General features: G+C 42.1%; 1 protein-coding gene across 1 annotated transcript; it reads right to left on the minus strand. All coding sequences in view use genetic code 11, as the record gives it.

Annotated features, from left to right (window-relative positions):
* Positions 1 to 13488: 13488 nt before the first annotated feature.
* EGR_00774 (hypothetical protein) lies at positions 13489 to 15309 on the minus strand (the record flags this gene model as incomplete). Its single annotated transcript, XM_024490023.1, has 4 exons — positions 13489 to 14319; positions 15014 to 15086; positions 15140 to 15201; positions 15283 to 15309. 4 exons carry the CDS (start codon positions 15307 to 15309, stop codon positions 13489 to 13491), a joined length of 993 nt encoding a protein of 330 aa, XP_024355426.1.
* Positions 15310 to 19161: the final 3852 nt, after the last annotated feature.

A 19161-nucleotide genomic window follows, 5' to 3' on the forward strand; every position in this document is an offset into this window, starting at 1 on the left:
TGCAAACATGTCTGAAGTATCTCAAAGCGTAGTTCATGAGAAATACAGCATTTTTCAGTGACACACGCAAACAAGACTTATGCAGAGAAAAAATGCCCAAATGACAATACATTTAAAACTAAGTATGCACTTGAATACCCAGCGGTCTTGTAATTCCTTCAAGTAACTCAGACACATATTCATGAAGAATTCTGTATAATTCTGCATGAAGGAAATGTTTTGTGTTTTCTAACTTTAGCAGCGGTAGTCTAGCACCTTCAATTCATTAAACTTAAAGTACTACCATGTGATTCCGATGTGTTTAAAGTACAAAAGAAAGAAAGCAGTAAAGTTGTCATTTAAACACTACCAAGACTTGAACAGAAAAAAACCAGCATGCAAGGTTGCGATGAGGAATCATGTTACAAATGAAGAGAAAATGTGTACTTCCATGTCTTCAGCTGCCTCATTTTAAAAATCGCTTGAACATTTGAGCATTTCTTAATTAAAATTCCGAAACTGTCTGATAAATTTATGACGACCTAGAAAGAAAATAGTTGCCAGACACTTTAAGCAAAAGTTTTCTTAAAGTAATGGCTGGATTTTTCACGGTGTAAATAAATTAAAAATGCAGATGTTCAAATTATGGCCTTCGGTTGCGGCATTATCGTTTTCGATGTGAGAGGAGGAGTAATTTAGGCATTCTAGCAAGTTATTCATCATGTATCTTTTGAATCGGAAAGCCCACAGTATTTTTTACTATGCTACATAAGAGAAACGGAGTGTTAATTGTACAATAGCCGCTGTGAGGTGGTTCACCAGCACTCTACATGTACAGCAAATATGAGTTACTTTAATTGGACCTGTTTTTCAAACCAATTTCGATAACCTAGTTGTTGAGTAAGCCACAGTTGGTGAACAACCACTGAACACGACGTCATCGTTAATCACCTCGGTAGTAATGTCAAGTTAGCCTAAAATGTATTCTTATTCGAAAAGTTATTCATCTTTATCAGCACAAAGAAAATATGGGGTCGGAGCATTCTCCTTTACCGAAAGGGACAATGACTTTTGTTAGCCTCAGTGACGCTCACTTAATTCATTTTCAGAGGTGGAGCACGCAAGTTGTAGTATCAAGTGAGGAAACTGAGGACTCATTGTGTGGTCTACTCGAACCGACCGATGTCAATGAGGGAAAAGTGATTCATTTTCACCAAGCTTCATCCATCTGAACACAATATATTTTTGTGAGTGTCAGAGTTCTTCGCTTGCGTAAGTGAGCCGGAAACGGACTGCCAATGGCTTTGCAAAGTCGCGCAGCACAAACACAGCCAAAGAAACCAAGACCATGATTGCTGCAGACATCAACAGTACTGTTTCTCCATTGTGAACTCAGAGTGCTGCATTTAATCGCATTAGAGATGGTAGATTTTAATGTAAAGCTACTCCATTTCGGAAGTATTCATTTCCTCGTTAAATGGAGTCAGTAGATTTACAGTTACGAGTGTGCCATTCAGAGGTGTTTATTTAATTTTGAGTGAAGAACTATCTCCAGATTTGGGGAAAAACATATCCCCTATTCCGTCAGCGTATCAAAAGGGATTCATAATAAAAGGCACATGAACTCGGAGCAAGCGATCGTGTGCTGTCATTAGAAACGAAAATAAAAGAACCTATATTCATGCCAGAGAATCTTACCCTAAGATGGAAACGTAAAACATCTCACGACGAGATATTAACAGGTTGCAGGGGCTCGTGCAATGGCTCTAAGGAATCAATGCTCCCAGCCTTCTCGCTGTAAGATAAGCATCATTAGTGCTACAAGCAAGTGGTCAGGACGCAAAATTTTGCCGTTCGGCTATCAAAAATATGTCAACTTATCCTTCAATGCTCATAAAAAATTACCTCTAGTTTTATCCAATCCCTGAGGCCTTAAGACTTATTCTCTAGAGGGTAGTTGGGTTCACAATGCTCGGTGTGAGACTGAATCCAAAGGAATAATAGGTTCGGATTAGCCATTTAAAAATCAGTCAAACTGTAATACAATCCCATGAAGGAGCGAGATGATGCCATTGTGATTGCTAATTACTTCCCTCGAATTTTACTAAGATCGATCCGATGAAATGGAAGAGGGCGAAGATATTTAATTCTACGCTAGAGGTAGTTTTGCCCTCAGGAGTCTCGAAAGGAGATGGGGGGTTAGTGGATGAGCTGTAGACTTAAAAAAGCAACAAACTGAACGATTCGCCTAAGAACTTCAAAGAAACCGTCACCTTTTCCGAAGTTAGTTTTTAACGATTACCTTAGCATGCAAGTCCATTGAATCATGATGAGGAGCAATGTTGCAAAGACCGTGTAGTTATTTCAGAGGATTTTCCAGTTAATTAGGTTGGTGTGGAGTTCAAGTCTATCAATGTACTTTTCATTTACAATGCGTTTACTGTGCTCCCCTAGAGCTCACTTTTCTGTCGGGCGAAAAGTAAACAGGTAGAGAAATCCTGCTACATCTTTCTCAGAGTGGTAGTTACAATAGGTCCCACCCATACCCATAATGTTATGCTTACTCGTGGATGCGACTGCTTTTCGACAGGGTTGAAACGTTATGCTATAGGAAGCAGGTGTTTGTTGAAAGCATACATACACATTGTGGCGCCAAACGGATGAAATAGGTGAAATAATGCTTTAAAAATTGACGATTTATTTTTTGACAAGATTAATTGTAAACGGGCTTGATAACTGCTAAACTAAAGGCATCTGCTTTCAATGATTGGTTTGACAAGCTGTCGAGAATCGCCACCGTTCTATGCAAACTCAAAAGTGAGTCAGAATGTCTGATTTTACTACAGCAAAATGTCTTTAATGTGACAAGAAGAAAACATACTATTATTAATTGAAAACTAATAACACGCGTGATTAATCTTAACTAGACAGCTTAACTAGAACTGATGTCCGGGGGGAGAAAGGAAAGAAATACAAATACATTGTTCACGTAGTCGGTAAAAGTACAAAATAAAGGAAGCTTGAATGAAGAAACACCCCAACTTTCTTTCGAGACTTCTTTGTGTGAATTGTAGTGAGGTTAAGCATGTAGTAATTCCTTATAGCGCAATAAAATTAGTCAGAAAATTATAATACCATTCTGCAGATTTCCTCACAAATAAGTCCTGATCAGGATGATGCATGTCATAGATATAGACGCAAACAGTGTCTCGTTATGCCGATTTTTCAACTCTGTCATCCCAAACGCTAACAACACATCCTAAACTGGAGCATGATGGAGGGTTGTTGCAAAGTGTTTGTCAAATCCGTAGTCCGAAAACCTCTTTCACACTTTAGGGCAGTCAAATTTGAGCAGACATACCAAGTAAACCGCGCTGTTGATCAGCATGTCAGCTAATTAAAAATGTGCATTAGAGCCATGGACAAATTATTTGAGTTAAAATTCACCAGTCACTTTGTGTCACAATCTTAGAGGGTGAGGAATAAAACTATCAGATTGCAAAAAAGACTGTGACTCGTGGCCACTTCATGTACAGCTGATCCTACCCTTTAGCATTAGCGCTTATTACAATGAAACCCAATTACATTAGTTTTCAACCGACACTTCCATTCATTCCCAACTTGTGGGTTCGGCGCCATGAATGAAGACGGAACTTCCCGAAGCTATGCATGTAAGGAGGCACGTATGCACATCGTATCAGCGTTGATTGCTTCGTAAAAAGCAATATTTTGTAAATATAGGCACCTGTTAATCATGGTAGCGCCACATACAGGCGGCAAAAGTGTTGCTACGGCACACAGATGTCTCTTACACTACACTTTTCCAAAGTCGCATGAAATTATATAAAACCCGTTAAAAATTCTGAAATACAATGTTCACATAAAGGGTTGGGTGAACGAATACATTTCGATTTGGAAGCCTCTTTTACTTTTAGATTCGATTGTGATTACCTGGTATCCAGTGCAGAAGCTCCTTGTCATGAAAGAGAAAATACGTATATCCTGTTATTCGCATAGGTTCACGGTTCGCAAAAAATTGTAAACTTAATTAGTGGCTTTAAACACTCAAAAGGGATCGCAAGACAAGTTCACCTGGATGAAGCGGTTTGAAAACAGGGCCAGCTTGAAACTGCAAAACTGAGCACATCGTTTTTTATTTGAGAACGAGGAATACTCTGACTTAGATTTGGGAAATCAACATTCATATTACTGAAATATTGCAACAAGCCAAGCAGACTAATTTGGCCTTTTCAACGCCGTATAAAGAAGATTTAATAAAATCATAATTGTGGTACAAATCTAGGGAGCATTTTAAAAATGTCACATAATGGCCGCATTATTTTGGTAAGAAGCTCAATAGATTGACCTTGCTTGCAATGTAGATGTAAATAATATTAGCAGAAAAGTGCGTTGCTGTCTCGCAAATCCCCCCAAGGCGGCGACTTGAAATAAATGAATTTAGCTGCTTACCAGACGTGTGAGTCGATATTCACCGCTGCCGGATTTGGGCAAAAATGGTATCCGTCGGGTGGCCTCTGCTTGAAGACGCCAAGTACTAACAGGCTGAGCAGCTGCATGCCCAGTGGTGAAGACAGAGTGCTTACCTGATTGGACCAAGACAGCAGCCAATCAGAATTGGAGGGATTCGCGTGCAGGCCATGCAATTGACCTCACATGCGTGAAGGCAGCCGATGCATGTCATTATGTGAAATGGGTGAAAAACGGCAGACGGCTAGGATAACAGACTCCAGATTGTTCATCCTCTGAAAAAAGCACTGTCTTTAGAGAAATAGTAAATGCGCAGTGCATAAACCCTAAGTTATGTGCTGACTTATTGCAATTGCAAATTAATGCTAACTCATTGTGATTAATGAAAACACTTTTAGGAGATTGAGGGGTGAAACAAACATTATTGAAGAAATCTTTTAATGGAACATAGGCAAAAGTCAAAATAGCACAATGCTAGCCTTGAATTAATTGCAGTTATGGTAACCAGACAGGACAATGGTGAGCTAAAATAGCAGAGAGCAAGAAATTAGGTATGGTGTTGGAGTTGAGTGTACTTGCACCCAGCAGAACACTTGTCTTCTGTTCAAACGAAACATACACTAAAAGAACTATCTCCTTGAGAAGCTTAAATAATGCATACATTGGGTTCGGAGTTGAGAGGATCGTTTTTTGTTTAAGGTCATGCTAAAACAGTATGCCGAATTCTACATTTGTCAGGATATGACTAAAAATTTGGCATATTTGTTTGGCAAAAAAAGTGTGTTGACAACATAAGATCAACATTTTCCTATCACCCGATGAGTGCTCTGTCCCTCGTGCCCTCATGTCATTAAGCGACACTACCAACATACCAATCATTTGATTATGGCTTGAAAGTATGGGCAATGTTCCTCTGCAAATAAAGTATGTACACATTTTTCTATTTTTTATAGCCTTACATTTGCCGATTAATAGGTAAAATGCATCCTACCACTTTGATTTCACACTATGGGAACTTTTTCATGCAAATATTTCACATGGCAGAAAATAATAAACCGTTTTCTACAATACTGTTTGTCCATCACACATTAAAATAGGCGAAGACAAATAAAAGTTAAAGGCAAACCTATAATTAGGGAAGCGAAATGGGACCAAAATACATAGATCACATAATTACATCTATTAAATCACCAATGCCCATTTTCACTTACCCCTATGAATTCACGGATGGCTACCAAGGTAATGCAAACGAAAGCCCAATGGGAATGCTCTTTGGACATCGAAACAATGCCTTTTGTGAAGTACACACTAATTGAGCAGAACCGCTTTTCATGAATCACCTTGTTTAGCTGTGACTCTAAACAACGATAGTTTTAATGAAGGACCTTCTATCTGAACTTATTAGTGCATGAACTATTAAACCGTTGGGTTGTGACGTTCATGCAGTGAAAATCCAACCAACCTTTCATTTTCCCGCAGGCTAACTTCAGGTTTCGCAAAAACCATCTGGCGTGAACGGAGATACAAGTATCAATAAAGCGGGTGCAAAATGCATTAGCATTCGGATTTCTGTATCCACGAATGCCTTCCTTTCCTTCACGATACGCAGTCATCTGGAGACAACCATAAAATAGCCAATCTTGGCAGTTCAGGCCATAATTTTGCGGCACTTTTTGAATACTAGGAAGTAAAACAGGTCGCTTCCAAAGGTTGGGAATTTCAGTCTACTTTTGTGTTGGTCCTCCAGGCAGGCGTCTCTTGAAACGCCTGGCAAACATTGCCAAGTTAAGCAGTGCACCACGTAGGAGGAAGGAGTCGTCGTCACCATCGAGCAAAATTGGCATGTTTGGATGAGGAGCTCTTCGGTACATGTCTTCACTACCAAGCCCTATAGAAGACCTTACGGTTGGTACATCAAATGAGCATTTCATTTATCATGCTGTCGATCAAATTTTAGCAAATACACTCCCTTACATAAGAACTACTTACTTTTGTTAAGGACCACCTGACACAAATTTCAACCAGCGGAATGCAAAACTTGCTAATTAAGTGGAATTAGCCAAAAAACGTTACACCAATTGAGCATGTGTGCTGAAGTGTACAAGACCGTGAGACTCAACGCCCATTTATTCTCTGCTCCTTTAGCAAAACCAACTATTGGAGCCTTCTCGACTGCAGATAGGATGAATGAGGCCAAAAGCTTCGTCTTCAACTGCCGCTCGACCCGACTTGTCCTGAAGGTGTCGCCAAAAATATGGCAGAACAAGTGAGAGTTTTAAAAATGCCTTTATGCAGAGAAAGCTGGCAGTAGCAGTCTTGTCTCTTTTGTTTTCTCCTTAGCAGGAGGTCCGTTCTTACTTTTCGTGGCCATTTATCTAGAACCTTCCTCGCATGTATTAGCGCATACTTTCATCTTCCCTGTTTACTACTAACTTAAGTATTTTTCAATTATACTTACCCCGTAAAATGGGAGCTTATTACTTTTGGTCGTTGTTGCATAACGCTTGCAAGTAGTGAAAAGCTGGATATTGCTGAGGAGATCATGAGGCAAAAATACACTTCATTATTTAGAGTAGGTGAGATTGACTGAAAGGCCGGTAGAAGTATGATTCAAGGTTGTGCATAGATTTTCCGTTCTGGACCACTTTCAGTCATTTCGTGAGTGTTCTCCATATTCACGGATATTAACGTGATGTCTGTTTTATAGCTTTCTGGGACCTTTTCACATTTGAATAACCAAAACTAATACGGCAGCTGAAGTTCAAGCTACAAAATAAAAGTGGCATAATATTGAATCCCTCAACACCTGGCGCTTTGAGGCCTCAAATTCACGTACATTTCGGTGAAATTGGTGCATCATTTTGACTAGCTAGACACCACTCCGCACAGGGGCGTCATATGCCCAAGTTCAGCAGATCTTCCTTTTTTCCAATCAGTCCGTGCTTATGCAAGCACAGGCTGGCAAGTCTGCCTGGCTGACTGATTGACTTGTGTAGACTAGATTCCTCTTTTGTGCGCTTTAGCGTCCCGGGTCTGCCCCAAAGTCTTAAGAAGCCACCATGGTGTGACAGAAAATGTTACTAACACACAGAAGAGTTGAGAGGCTACTGGCATAGCCCGCAGGCCATCCCGCCTAGGGCAAGTACAATCCGCGCTGACCTGAGTGCCCATGTGGTGGAGTAAAGGGTTAAACAAACTGTTATAGCGTTACAAGACATTTAAACTAGATTCGATTGCGTGCTATTCAATAACTGCGGATTGGGTTATGCTTTGTTCTCCGTTCAACCAGTAAGCAAGCAGCACTTCCTTTTAGCCCCTGATCAACTAAAATATTTGTCGCATAAATTTACTGCCAATTTGGAGATGTGGGACTGGGCGCCAGTAAGTGCGAATGAGTGTTGGATTTCCACTTCCCGAATAAGCTGCAGTCATTCAAATTATTCCTTTGGAATCTCATTAACGGTCAGTGCTGATGCTCGGTGACGAAATGGCTGCTAATTGTGGTTGAACGAAAGCTCACTGGAGAGAAAACATTCGGTGACACAAACAAACTCTCACAAGGGTCAACATGTGTGGGACTGATCGACGAGCAAGAGCAGTCACATGGTTCCACTTTTAATGAAGAGCACAGCTGCACTCTCTAGGGGAATTGTCGACGTTGACTCTCCTCTCCAATGGCGTCAATGTTTATGAAATTGAAAACTACCCTTGTTCATTTATGGTTACATGCTCGTACCAGTAAATAAAACATTTGATCTTCTGTTCCAAACAATTACATGTGCAGTTGGGAAACAGGTGGGCTTGCAATTCTAAGCCAAATTAATGTGATTGTGAGTATTTTGTGTGCCAAGTATTTTGAGCAGTCCCAGTCAAACTCTTCCTAGGATGGAGGCTACCATCACCAACTGCACTGACGCAAGTTTAACAAAGTAACTTCCACGAATTTGAGTGTCATCTCCTTCGTAAGTCTAACTCTATCCATTGGAATTTTCTTGTAAATACTCGGAATCCAACTTTTCAAAGCGCATTGTTCTGGCCAAACGATTTTAACAACAGCAAAGTGAATTGAAAGACTCCAAAAAATAAAGATGGTGAGGCTACTCAAAGCATGCATGACACACTCTCCGTCTCAAGCAGATGTGCATTTTGCTTGCTTTAGTAATATCATTAACGAATCTGGCAGTTTGAGCAACAGTTTCTGCAACGGTGTGAGTATTTTAGCCGAATGTCGGAGGCCACCCAAACAGAAAACTCACCCACGAAAATAGGCGTTGAATGCGATTTAACAATACTTTGAAGTCACCAAAAGTAACACCAAGTTTTGTTGCAAATTTGTCTGCAGCAATTCATTCGTCACTTGTCATTTTCCCCTCCCTCTTTAGCCTCACAGCCTAATGCGAACCCGAAACCAGCTGCAGTTCCGCACAGAACAGCACGAACTCCTTTGCACTCATTGGTCCTGCAAACAAGGCAGACTTTTTTGTAAGCATGTTGAAGTGGATTTTGAAAGCATCACTTTTCACAGGCAGGTTTCCACACTGTTATGCCCAATGTGCCAATTAGGTGAGGATTGTGCGTAGTTAAAACAGTGCGCGCTGTTACGCACTCTGAGCTTTGTTTTGAGTGAATTTTTAATGACCCACATTTTCCTCTTTGGAGATGAGTAATTGTTCAAACTGAGTGTTTTAGTATTGCGTTCATGCTGCACTAGAATGGGAGAAGTAGACTGTGAAACACTCGGCTCACTTGGTATCCACCCTGTCATTTTGGCAGTTAATGCATGCAACGAACATTTGCATCTTTTCGCAAATGCCGAAGATTGTCACAATCCTTTGCATGGCAGCATGGACATCTGCAGTACCAGCACGAATATTTGCAGTGTAGTTGTTCTATCATTCACACTCAAAATGGCCCGTGACTTGATGGCTGTTGGGGGCACAAGCTTTCGGATTCACTGAGTTTTGTTTCTCCTTTTGATCGTCGTGCAATTCTCTTCTACTTACTGCAAATTGCTGTTCTTGTGAGATGAATAAAAGTGGACTTGCAATAAAAACTGGAAGTTGGTCAATAACAAAAGTGGTAGCAGCAACTTCCTGATTGTAACTAGCTAAATTGGCTGGTCAACTGCAGGTCTTACCGTTTGACAGGTGTATCAGCAATGGTCGTTGGGAGTGCATTTGCAGGTCCTTCCAGCATTTCATTAATTGCTTTTCTAAAGAACTATTTTAAAGTCCCAAAACTTTCGTAGTCTTGTTTGTAAGTTGATTGTTTAAATTTAATCAAATGATTTAGAGTCGCTTAGGTTAGTCCTGTAATTCATGTAGCAAGACAGCTACAGTGTACGTATTAGCTTTAATTTTGAATGCGCCTTCTCTCAATAGTCATTGCTTCCACCATAAATCATTGCAAATTTTGGTCATGCATGTGAACGTAACCGCTAGGTTTACCTTGGGGAATACTTTAAACAGACGAAAGAAAAATTTACTGCTTTAGGCCATGAAACAAAACATAATTTATTCACGTGAAAGGTAGGTTGAAACGATCAGGGAACTTTCCTGTCTCAAATGAGGGTAGGTGCACGGCAGCATTCCGCATCACTGGCCTTGACGACACGGCCGTTGCATAGCCTCTGCTCTGACCACAAGGCCCTCAAACATCCAACGTGGCCTGTGACTCCATTCCCTCGCCTTCTCGACTAACTCTCTTCGCCATCTAACCAACTGGGCTTTGAGAACCTCTACCTTGCAGAATCCCTTCAGATTATATTTTGCTAAAATTACCACGTCAAGTAACTCACTTAAGTTCCATCAATTACACAACGCACATGCGTTTGCGCTAAATCTGCCTCCCGCTTAACGCATTCAGCTGACAATGAAGTAGTGCCGTTCCAAATGAAATACATGAGAATTATTTCCAGTAAAAATTTTGCACGGATCCATTACTTCTATGGCGGATCACTAGCTGGAGAAGGGGAAAGCAAGTCATCTGTGAAGATCAGCTGCCTAAATGCAAAAAATAACGTGAATTTGCCTCCTAACGCAGTGAGAACAGCGAATCACTAAAGGCAGTGCAAATGCCTACTCATTTCGCATGTTTATTTCAATGCATCTCCACCTCCTCCTGTGTTAGCAATGCGTAGTCTCTCGTTTTTAACAAAAGTGGGCTCCCCGTCTTCCATAAAACTTTCAACTCATAAATGTGACTTGTAAATTTTGCATGAATGTTAAATTTTATAACTCAATGCAGCAAGGGATTACAATGCAAAGCCAAATTCACCATGATTCGCCTTATTGTCCTTTCCACTGCATTTTCAAATCACCTTGTTGATTTGAACCACTGCTTCAGATTTAAGTGAAACGGATCAACCCCTACCTACCGAAAAGCAGGCAGTTACAAACCGTGGAGGTCATTCAAAGGCCTCACTATCCGCACACTCAAACCGATTGTTCGTCCTGCAAATAACAATAGCAGTGATGCAGCTCGGACAATTTTTTGATGAGCGTGACCCTCGTTTCTGCTGTGTGTCACTTCCAGAACCATGTTCGATGCTCCACACTCTTTGCTTTGACCTGTGCACAGGGTTATGGCCCCTGCCGAAGCGAGACGAGTTCGTGCGCCGTGCAAATATCACTCGAACAAAGTACTGCAGTTGGCATTTGCATCTACAAAGAACTAATCAAGACACTGTCTCTATTCCCAAGTCATTCATATTTAGCTCCAACTACCGAGCATGCATTTCTGTGTTAATCAAACAGCTATTCCCTTGGCTACACTGATGCATTAGGAACCAAAAAATGTAGAACAGAAGTGCAGCCGTATTATGGCTTATTAAAAGTAATCAGAGCCTTCGCAGTGTTGTATTTAGACCCACCAAACGCGTAAATTATCAGCTAGACGTATTGGGTGAACATGATCTCCTCACATAGGGGCAATAAATGCTGTTTTATTGGCACTCAGGCTCCAAACAGTGCACGTAAGTTGGACATTTAGGCTGCACGAGGATTAATGACACCCATAGAGCTGTTTTCTAATGATGCATTCCTTTTACCAAGCTAAAGCATCGAAAAAGCAATGAAACTTGGTGAAGAGTGAATTGCATAGCAATATGATGAATTTTACTGAGGACTTGTTGTTGCATTCCCATTCACTACAGCTAAGGGTGTGTGTTAGTTTGGGTCAAACAGCATTGCTCAAAGGCCCTCCGCAGCTATGGGATGTGAGTTTGCACACATGCAGTAGTGTAAGGCAAACAAATTAATCGAAATAAATGCCACTCAGAAATTTCGCGCTCATGGCCTCCGTTGAAGAGCATCTCGAGCTGGATGAATGTAGCACTTCAGTTCGACGCGATTCCGCATGCAGTCGCAATGTAAGCAAACTATTTTCCACATTAAGGATTAGCATTTTATCTTGGAAAGAGCACCCACTTTTCCGGACAGTTGCTTTGGACCGTCCAACGCTGTGGAGCACTGTTATATTAGGGCGAATTCCTTGTGCAGTGGATGTTCATGTGTCATGCATCGTGAATCCTTTATCTACTCCCAAAAAGGAGGAAGGTAAGGCCCGCTAACGGGCGGGCATTGTGTTCAAGTGAAATTTGGAAGTTATTGCTACACCTTGCAGAAGACACCAACGCTATGCATCCACGAGCCTGAACTTGATGCAAGGTGAATGCCTGCTTGGTTGCCTTGACATAAGCAAACAACTAGTTGTCATCGCTTTTGACCGGCGTATCTCAAAGTGAAATATGTGAGAGCTTGAAAGCGACTCTGTCAAAATGAGGCGTTGAGACATTGATGATGGGGAAAGATGATGCGGCTGATGGTGGTAGTAGGTGGCATGATTAACACATCAAAAATAATTCGACTGAATTTTATGCAACCTGACAAATGCGAAGATGCATAAAGGGTGGCTCAATCTACGCACCATATTTCGGCGGCTGCCATCATTACTGCAAACGCATTTACTCCCACCTTTCCTTCAACAAGTTGGTTTACTAGTTAATGTTGAAAGGCACTTCATTGTGAGAACAACAGTCCTCATAATTTCCTGTGGTCACTTTTCGTTCATGCGGTATGCAAAAGCGTTGACACGGATGAGGAGACGATTGCATCAAGAGGCGTAACAAATATGCGTTTAATAGTTGTCATACGAGGCCAAATTCTCGCCTATTGAATGCGTTCCAATGTTCTGTTGAGTCAATACTTCCAGCTTCACCTAAAGTCACCCTTCTGCTTAACAGTTCCAGGGCAAACACAACCCATTTGTCTTCTGCGTTGACTTCAAAAGTCACTTCATTGGCTTGGTGAGCTAAGAATTTGTCCTCCATTCTAACGGTTGAGCTAATGACAATTCCACACCACTTTAGCACTCTCTTGTCAGATCTATTGAAGTGGCGACAATGCACCAATAAACAACCATAAAAAGAACTGGAATTACAAGATTTGCGCATTGTCTGTGGTGAGGAGGAATAGTTCTCAGCATCAGGGTCAGTGAAGAGGTGTTTTAATGTATAATGGGTATTTTCCAAGGTGCGGTTATAGCGGCAGCTCATCATTACTTTAGCTAACATTTGCTCACCCAACCTAGCACACCAGCAACTAGAAGAATTGGATCACTGTGGTAACTAAGATGGTTGCATGTCTTGTGTATTCTATGTGTTGACGTACGTTTCCTTGAGGCATAATTTGCCCTGCGAGTTGCAGTAGCACATCCCATGTGGTTCTTATTCGATATCGACTAAATTTAAGCAACTTTTCCTCACTTTTGTCGAGAACCTTTTCAGCAGCTACTTAAGCCTTCTCCCAGAAATGACCTCTAAATGCGTAAGATTTCAGAGTCTCACCGTGTGACACCAGATTACATGGCACTTTTCCCTCTTTTGGAAATCCCACTGCTTTACTAAACATCCTACTGGTCTATTTCATACGAGGCGAACATAGGCTTCAGGCAAAATCCCACCCAATAGAAAGTTACGATGACAACAACGACTACTTGCACATTCCGAGAATTCGTGTATTTTCATTGCTCACTATTTCGTTGTGAGTACACAACGGGCAAAAGCTCTACAAGTTTCTGCCTATCCAGTATGTCCAGGTGATTGTCAATCAATTCGCTTGCATTTGCATACACCTCACTGATGGTTGTTCGGGGATCGCTTAATCTAGACACGTCATCATCGCCATCTAATTCCAACACATCTCTTCGCCAGGGGCGAGGATCAAACAGTGGTCTACTGGTGCCACTGGATCGTGAACTCTTTCGGACCGGAGATGAGTCAGGTCGCCTTGCAGTAGAAATACATTGGCTCTCTTCTGAATACTTCTCTGTGGGAGCACAGAAACTTGGACGTCCTGAAGTGTAGGCAGTTCTGACACTTTGGAGGAGTTTGCGGCTCTTCTCCCACTCTTCTCGTCGCCTTTCCTCCTGCCTACACTTCAACTTGTATTCCTTCGCGAGAATCTTCCCCACCTTCTTGAAGAACTCTGGATGGTTAAAATAGATGCACGGCGATCCCAACTTAACCTTCACATCATCTGCATGTTTCCATGCCATATGGCCAGTGTTGAGAATGACGCGAGATTCCAAATTGACACGGCGGAAATCCGCACTTTGCAATTTATTGATGCTGTTGGTGGTGGCAGCATGTCCTGTCGAACGGCTTGAATGGATGCCTTTTTTCTTACGACGATGGATAGAGCCACCGGAGTGGCTCTCGATTGGCGTGGATGATGACCGCAGATCGTGGGGAACGAGCCATGGCAAGGTGCGATAATCAAAGCATTTGAGCGACCTGCTTGGCATTTGAGACAAGCTCTTCGATGCTTCCTCGTCATCATCAAAAATTGTTGTCTAAAGTATGCGCTAGAGGTTGTGGAAACCACTGCTGAGAGTGTAAGGAAAACATCTTTCTAGAAATTAATTCAAGTGCCAGTTCACATCTTGGTGTTGTTCATTAGGTAAAGCATCAACTTCAGTAAAAATCGAAAGACTTTACTTCTGCGTTTATTTCAAGTTATTCTGGATCTTGGATACAAATAATAAGCGTGCAAATACTGCATTCTTGTTGAACTAATAACCGTCTGTGTAATTTACCACTAAATGTCACCAGGTCGCTGCGAAAAATGACAACTAGAATCGACGGTGCCTTTCCCCCCCCCCCCTCATCTTTGAAAGACACGCGTCTGGATAGGGATACAGGGTGTGTATCATTAATTTTGCTAGTTTTGGGCTCAGGAGAAAATTTTGTGGCTTGGGTTATCAGATAGGGACAGCGACCACCGACATTACAAGGATTGCGTCAAACTCCGAATGACAGAGGTAATAAATTGAGGTGGTTAGAGGAAAACTAAGTCCACTGCTGTCCACAAAATTGACTAAAATAAAAAAAAGTCACAATTTTCAAATTATCTTATTAGGTAGGTAAAATGTGTGTCTGCGCAATTGCGATTATTTTAAAACTTCATCAGCAGCACCCCTAAAGTAGACTTCTGCTTTATTTTTATAAAAGAAGTAGCAATCGAAGCTAGACAGTCAGTCGACCCACCTCGTAGGGCTTCTCGTTAATGTTTAAATGTGCAAAATTTAGAATCAACTTGGATTTTCCACGTTGCATAGCTCTGAGAGGAGATTTCTCTGCAATTAACTGTTTATACATGATTAGTGAACTCACCCAGATCCATCCTGCTCCCTCGCCTCGAGGCGGCGCCTCTTTTGAGCGACTTCCACGCGAGGCTATTGATCAACAGACAGCGCCTCGTGAATTCGGTGAGGGAGACGGCTGTGGCAGACTCGCATTTTTGTGGGTCTCCTTACACCCGCCACAATAGCGCACAATGGCATTTAGGCAAGTCCACAAAGTAATGCCTCATTTGCGTCACCTATCAGCAACCGTTTACGCGATTATTTTAGGGTTTGGAGATTAGCTTTAAGGCAGCTTTTTGCATACTCTTGTGCTTAGCAAGGGGAAAAGTGGTGACAGGCAAACGCTCATACATTTGCAGTGAAATAGCAAATGCCCGCATGGGTGAATTTAACGGAATGCCGTGAGTCCGGTACTGTTTCGAAATAACCTGTGATAAATTTGTATATTTACAATCATGGCGGCTTGATCACTTTAGCATTGGCTCACATTTAATACCTTGGCAGCATAAGTTGATTGCGAGTCACCATTGTGCCATTTTAGAAGACATTTGATGATGTGCTTCATCGCGTTTTTAATTACTCACAACAGTACTTAGAAGTATCCAAAGAGACATATTTTGCGTCATGCAGTGGTAAATCCCAAAGCATTAGGGAGACAATGGATTTTATAAATAGCCTCAAAAACAAAGGGCCTTGAAAGGACGAAGCATAAAACGCGAACGTATATCCGTTGATAATTTGAGCATAATGTGCTGGTGGTTTGTTGGCAAACAATAGCACGGCCCTAAGCTCTGCTTTGTCAGCCGTTTGATGATAAGATGGGACTAGCTTCCGGGCCGCCCCGCCCCGCCCCGCCCCGCCTGCCCTTTCACCGGGACACACTTCCCCCCAATTGAAAGTAATGTGGTCTTGTGCAAGGCCAGGAAAAAGCATGTGTTTGTGAGGGCCATAAAGCGCTGTAAACGAATGAATTGACCTGAGTGGTGGCAAGGCAATTTTGGACCACAATTCGTATACTTCTCAACCTTCAGGATAGCGGTTTATTGCGCGTATTCAACGCGCAATCATTCGGTTATTATCTTCTCCAGTGGCCTGATGCCACAGGTCACATGATTTATTAACGGAATGGGGTAACCTCTAAGGGATTCGATTACTGAATTGCCCAAAGGAAAGTTCCAAGTCAGAGTGCTTAATCATAGCATAGAGTGCGGATATGAGAGATGAAATGGGCAAATCCAAGGCTTCACTACTCTGTGTATTTTCGTGGATTCTCAAGTGGTGCTCGAATGAGCCTCCACCATGTCATGCCCACGTATAGGCGTTTTATTAACCAGTTTTTACGTTCACAAATGAGTGAACGGATACAACATTGCGATTTGCATACAATTACCATCAGCTGTCCCGCCCCCACCCCAACTTCTCATACATTTTATAATTGAGCGTTTCACACACCGGAAAGGTGGTTGGCCTCCACCAGGGACATGTCACAGGGTCACGTGTGGCTCGTTTACTTCCTCTTCAGTGACGTCAGCCCCTCTGACAATCCACTAATCATGCTTGGGCATTCAATCCGTGGTCTGAAAAAGATTAGAGCTAAAGCAATAATAATTATTTTCTTGTTGGTTCATTTTTGAGACAGTATGATACTTGTAAGCGCATAACTGAGTGCTTCGCTTTCAGCCTTACTTCCGAAATTTCACTTGAGGGTTAAAACGCCTCCACTTTACTCAAAGTCTACTTACCCTTTGTTTCCATCCAACGAAAGTGCCTTTCATTACCGCCTGCCTTATTAATTTCGTGTCCCTGGTCTGTTAGCTTGGTCCACGCAATCATTAGTACAACCATACAATTCCTTTAAATTGGCCATGAAATGAAACAAACATGACGGGCGATAAATCACACGGACAAGAACTAAATCCACTGTTGTGTGTATGTTTCGCACAAAGGATTATTTGACGTCAAAGTACCATCTGTACCCTTCTACAAATATATTTAATGCAAAAATTTAAATTGCTTGTCTTTCTCGCATCGAGACCCAAAGTCATTCTAATACCCTTCTTCGTAAATAGCCTCCTTCAAATGGAGGCAAGCCATGTACCAGAGTTTATTCTATTCATCTACTGCCATGGACAGATGTGGTTCTCGCCAAGAAGGCCAGTCTAGAGGAATGAATAATAAATATTTGTGACTGACGCTGTCTCCAAGTTGTGCAAAGGAAACACTTCGTAGAAGCGCAATACCATTCGTCCAGTTATTTGATTGCTCACCTTGATATTTTGGGAAATGCAAGGCCATTTAAGCCAGTGCCTTCGAGATGGAACTGACCAAGTGACGCACACCGTCGATTTCTATTATTTCGCCTACGGGCCACATCACACCATATACACTTTTCCTAGACGAGAGTGCCTTGAAGTAAGGAGATTTTTGCACAAAGTGAAACTGGAGGCACTCCTCCATCACCTCATCCCATTGTCAGCAATCACAACGAGGTCTACAGAGCGCTTGTCAGCTGTTGTCACGGTGTTCCAATTGCCAGCAGTAAGGCGATATCACCTTCTATATCTGGGTCAACCTCGCACCTGCTTCGCAGTTCCTCCAACACACTTCACCTTCTGCCACGCAGCCATGCTCCACTGGGGGTAGAGTGTCGCCAGACTGCGGCGAATACCATTACCCTAACGAAATTAACGCAGCTTTTGCCTTTCAATACTCCCCACCCCCACCCCCGCCTTCGCCTCCCAAAAAAAGCAACCGTGCACATTTAGTCGAGTTTTCGGAACTTCAATGCTACGTCAGTGCTTCCACTTGTAAAAAACAAACTTATTTCTGCAAATTTATCAAGGCAAGTGGCAAGTTCCCCTAAACACATATCCGCCTCTCCTTAATTCCATGACCTCATTTGTTTAATTATTGAGGGGGCTTGAATGCACATCTCACTTCCATTCAGTATTTCGCAACGCGTTCCGAGATAATTGCATAATTTTGTTAACATTCGTCTTCAATTTCGCTACCGATGGTGCTTTTAACGAGATGCAGAATTTTCGCTAGGCTATTCAGCTCAGGCACTATTCACACCACCAGCTGATCTGAAGGGTTGGTCATTACTCAACAGAACTCTCATGTTCACTGCCATTTATCGTTGGAAGGTGGGTGGACAGCCACGTCAACGAGCAATCTGCTTGTCTTAGTCACATGGGTGAACGTGTTGGCAATCGCTGTGCAAAAGAACGGACCCACTTCTAGACACCATTACTTTGCTGATGATGTTTTGATAGCGTGACTAGAATAATTCTTGACCAAAATTCTCCAAGACATGTTTTTCCTTCCTTTTAGCGATGACAACTAAAGTAAACACAGTCATGATTCAGTTTCTTGGTGGAATTGCGGCCAACCTGTACGCTGCCTTGATATCGCAGTTACTACAGATCTGCTCGAAATGCGAAACAGGGAACGACGGCTCAAGGAGAGGTGGGTGGATAAAACCACTTAATGGAAACAGCCCGTTAATGACGTTGTCACCGATTGCTTTCATTTGCGCCAACTCTTTTGGCATAGAGGTATCACCAAGACTGCATGTCAGAGCCAATTGCGTGATTGCCCACCAGGCAGGATGTGGCTCAATGCTAACTACGCTGTGATACAAGCAAGATGTGAAAACGAGTGCCACGATGCGTTCAGTTGGATGATAACAATGCGCCTTAGCATTACACTCAATTGTGAGTTAGAAAAACATGTTACGTTCACCCCTGCTATGCCCTCTGTCTAAAATGCTCCAAGCACAACATTGATTGAATAATTACCCCAATGGAAGCAAGCATGGAACTGCCAAATAAGAGCACAATCAGCCAATGGTTAGTGAAAATACATGAAGTGACCATGAAATAACGCCTTTTCAAACCGAAAGCAAGCACACACGACTAGGCTATTAATGAGTGTCCAAGATTGGCCACTTTTCTACCTGCGATGGTGGAGATGTGCACCAATAAAACGCACATATCACTGAGACCAACACCATGAAGCAGCCTTCGTACCCGTCGTGCAGTAAACACT

The sequence above is a fragment of the Echinococcus granulosus genome (assembly GCF_000524195.1).
Source record: "Echinococcus granulosus chromosome Unknown EG_S00003, whole genome shotgun sequence".
In the NCBI taxonomy this organism is placed as follows: domain Eukaryota; kingdom Metazoa; phylum Platyhelminthes; class Cestoda; order Cyclophyllidea; family Taeniidae; genus Echinococcus; species Echinococcus granulosus.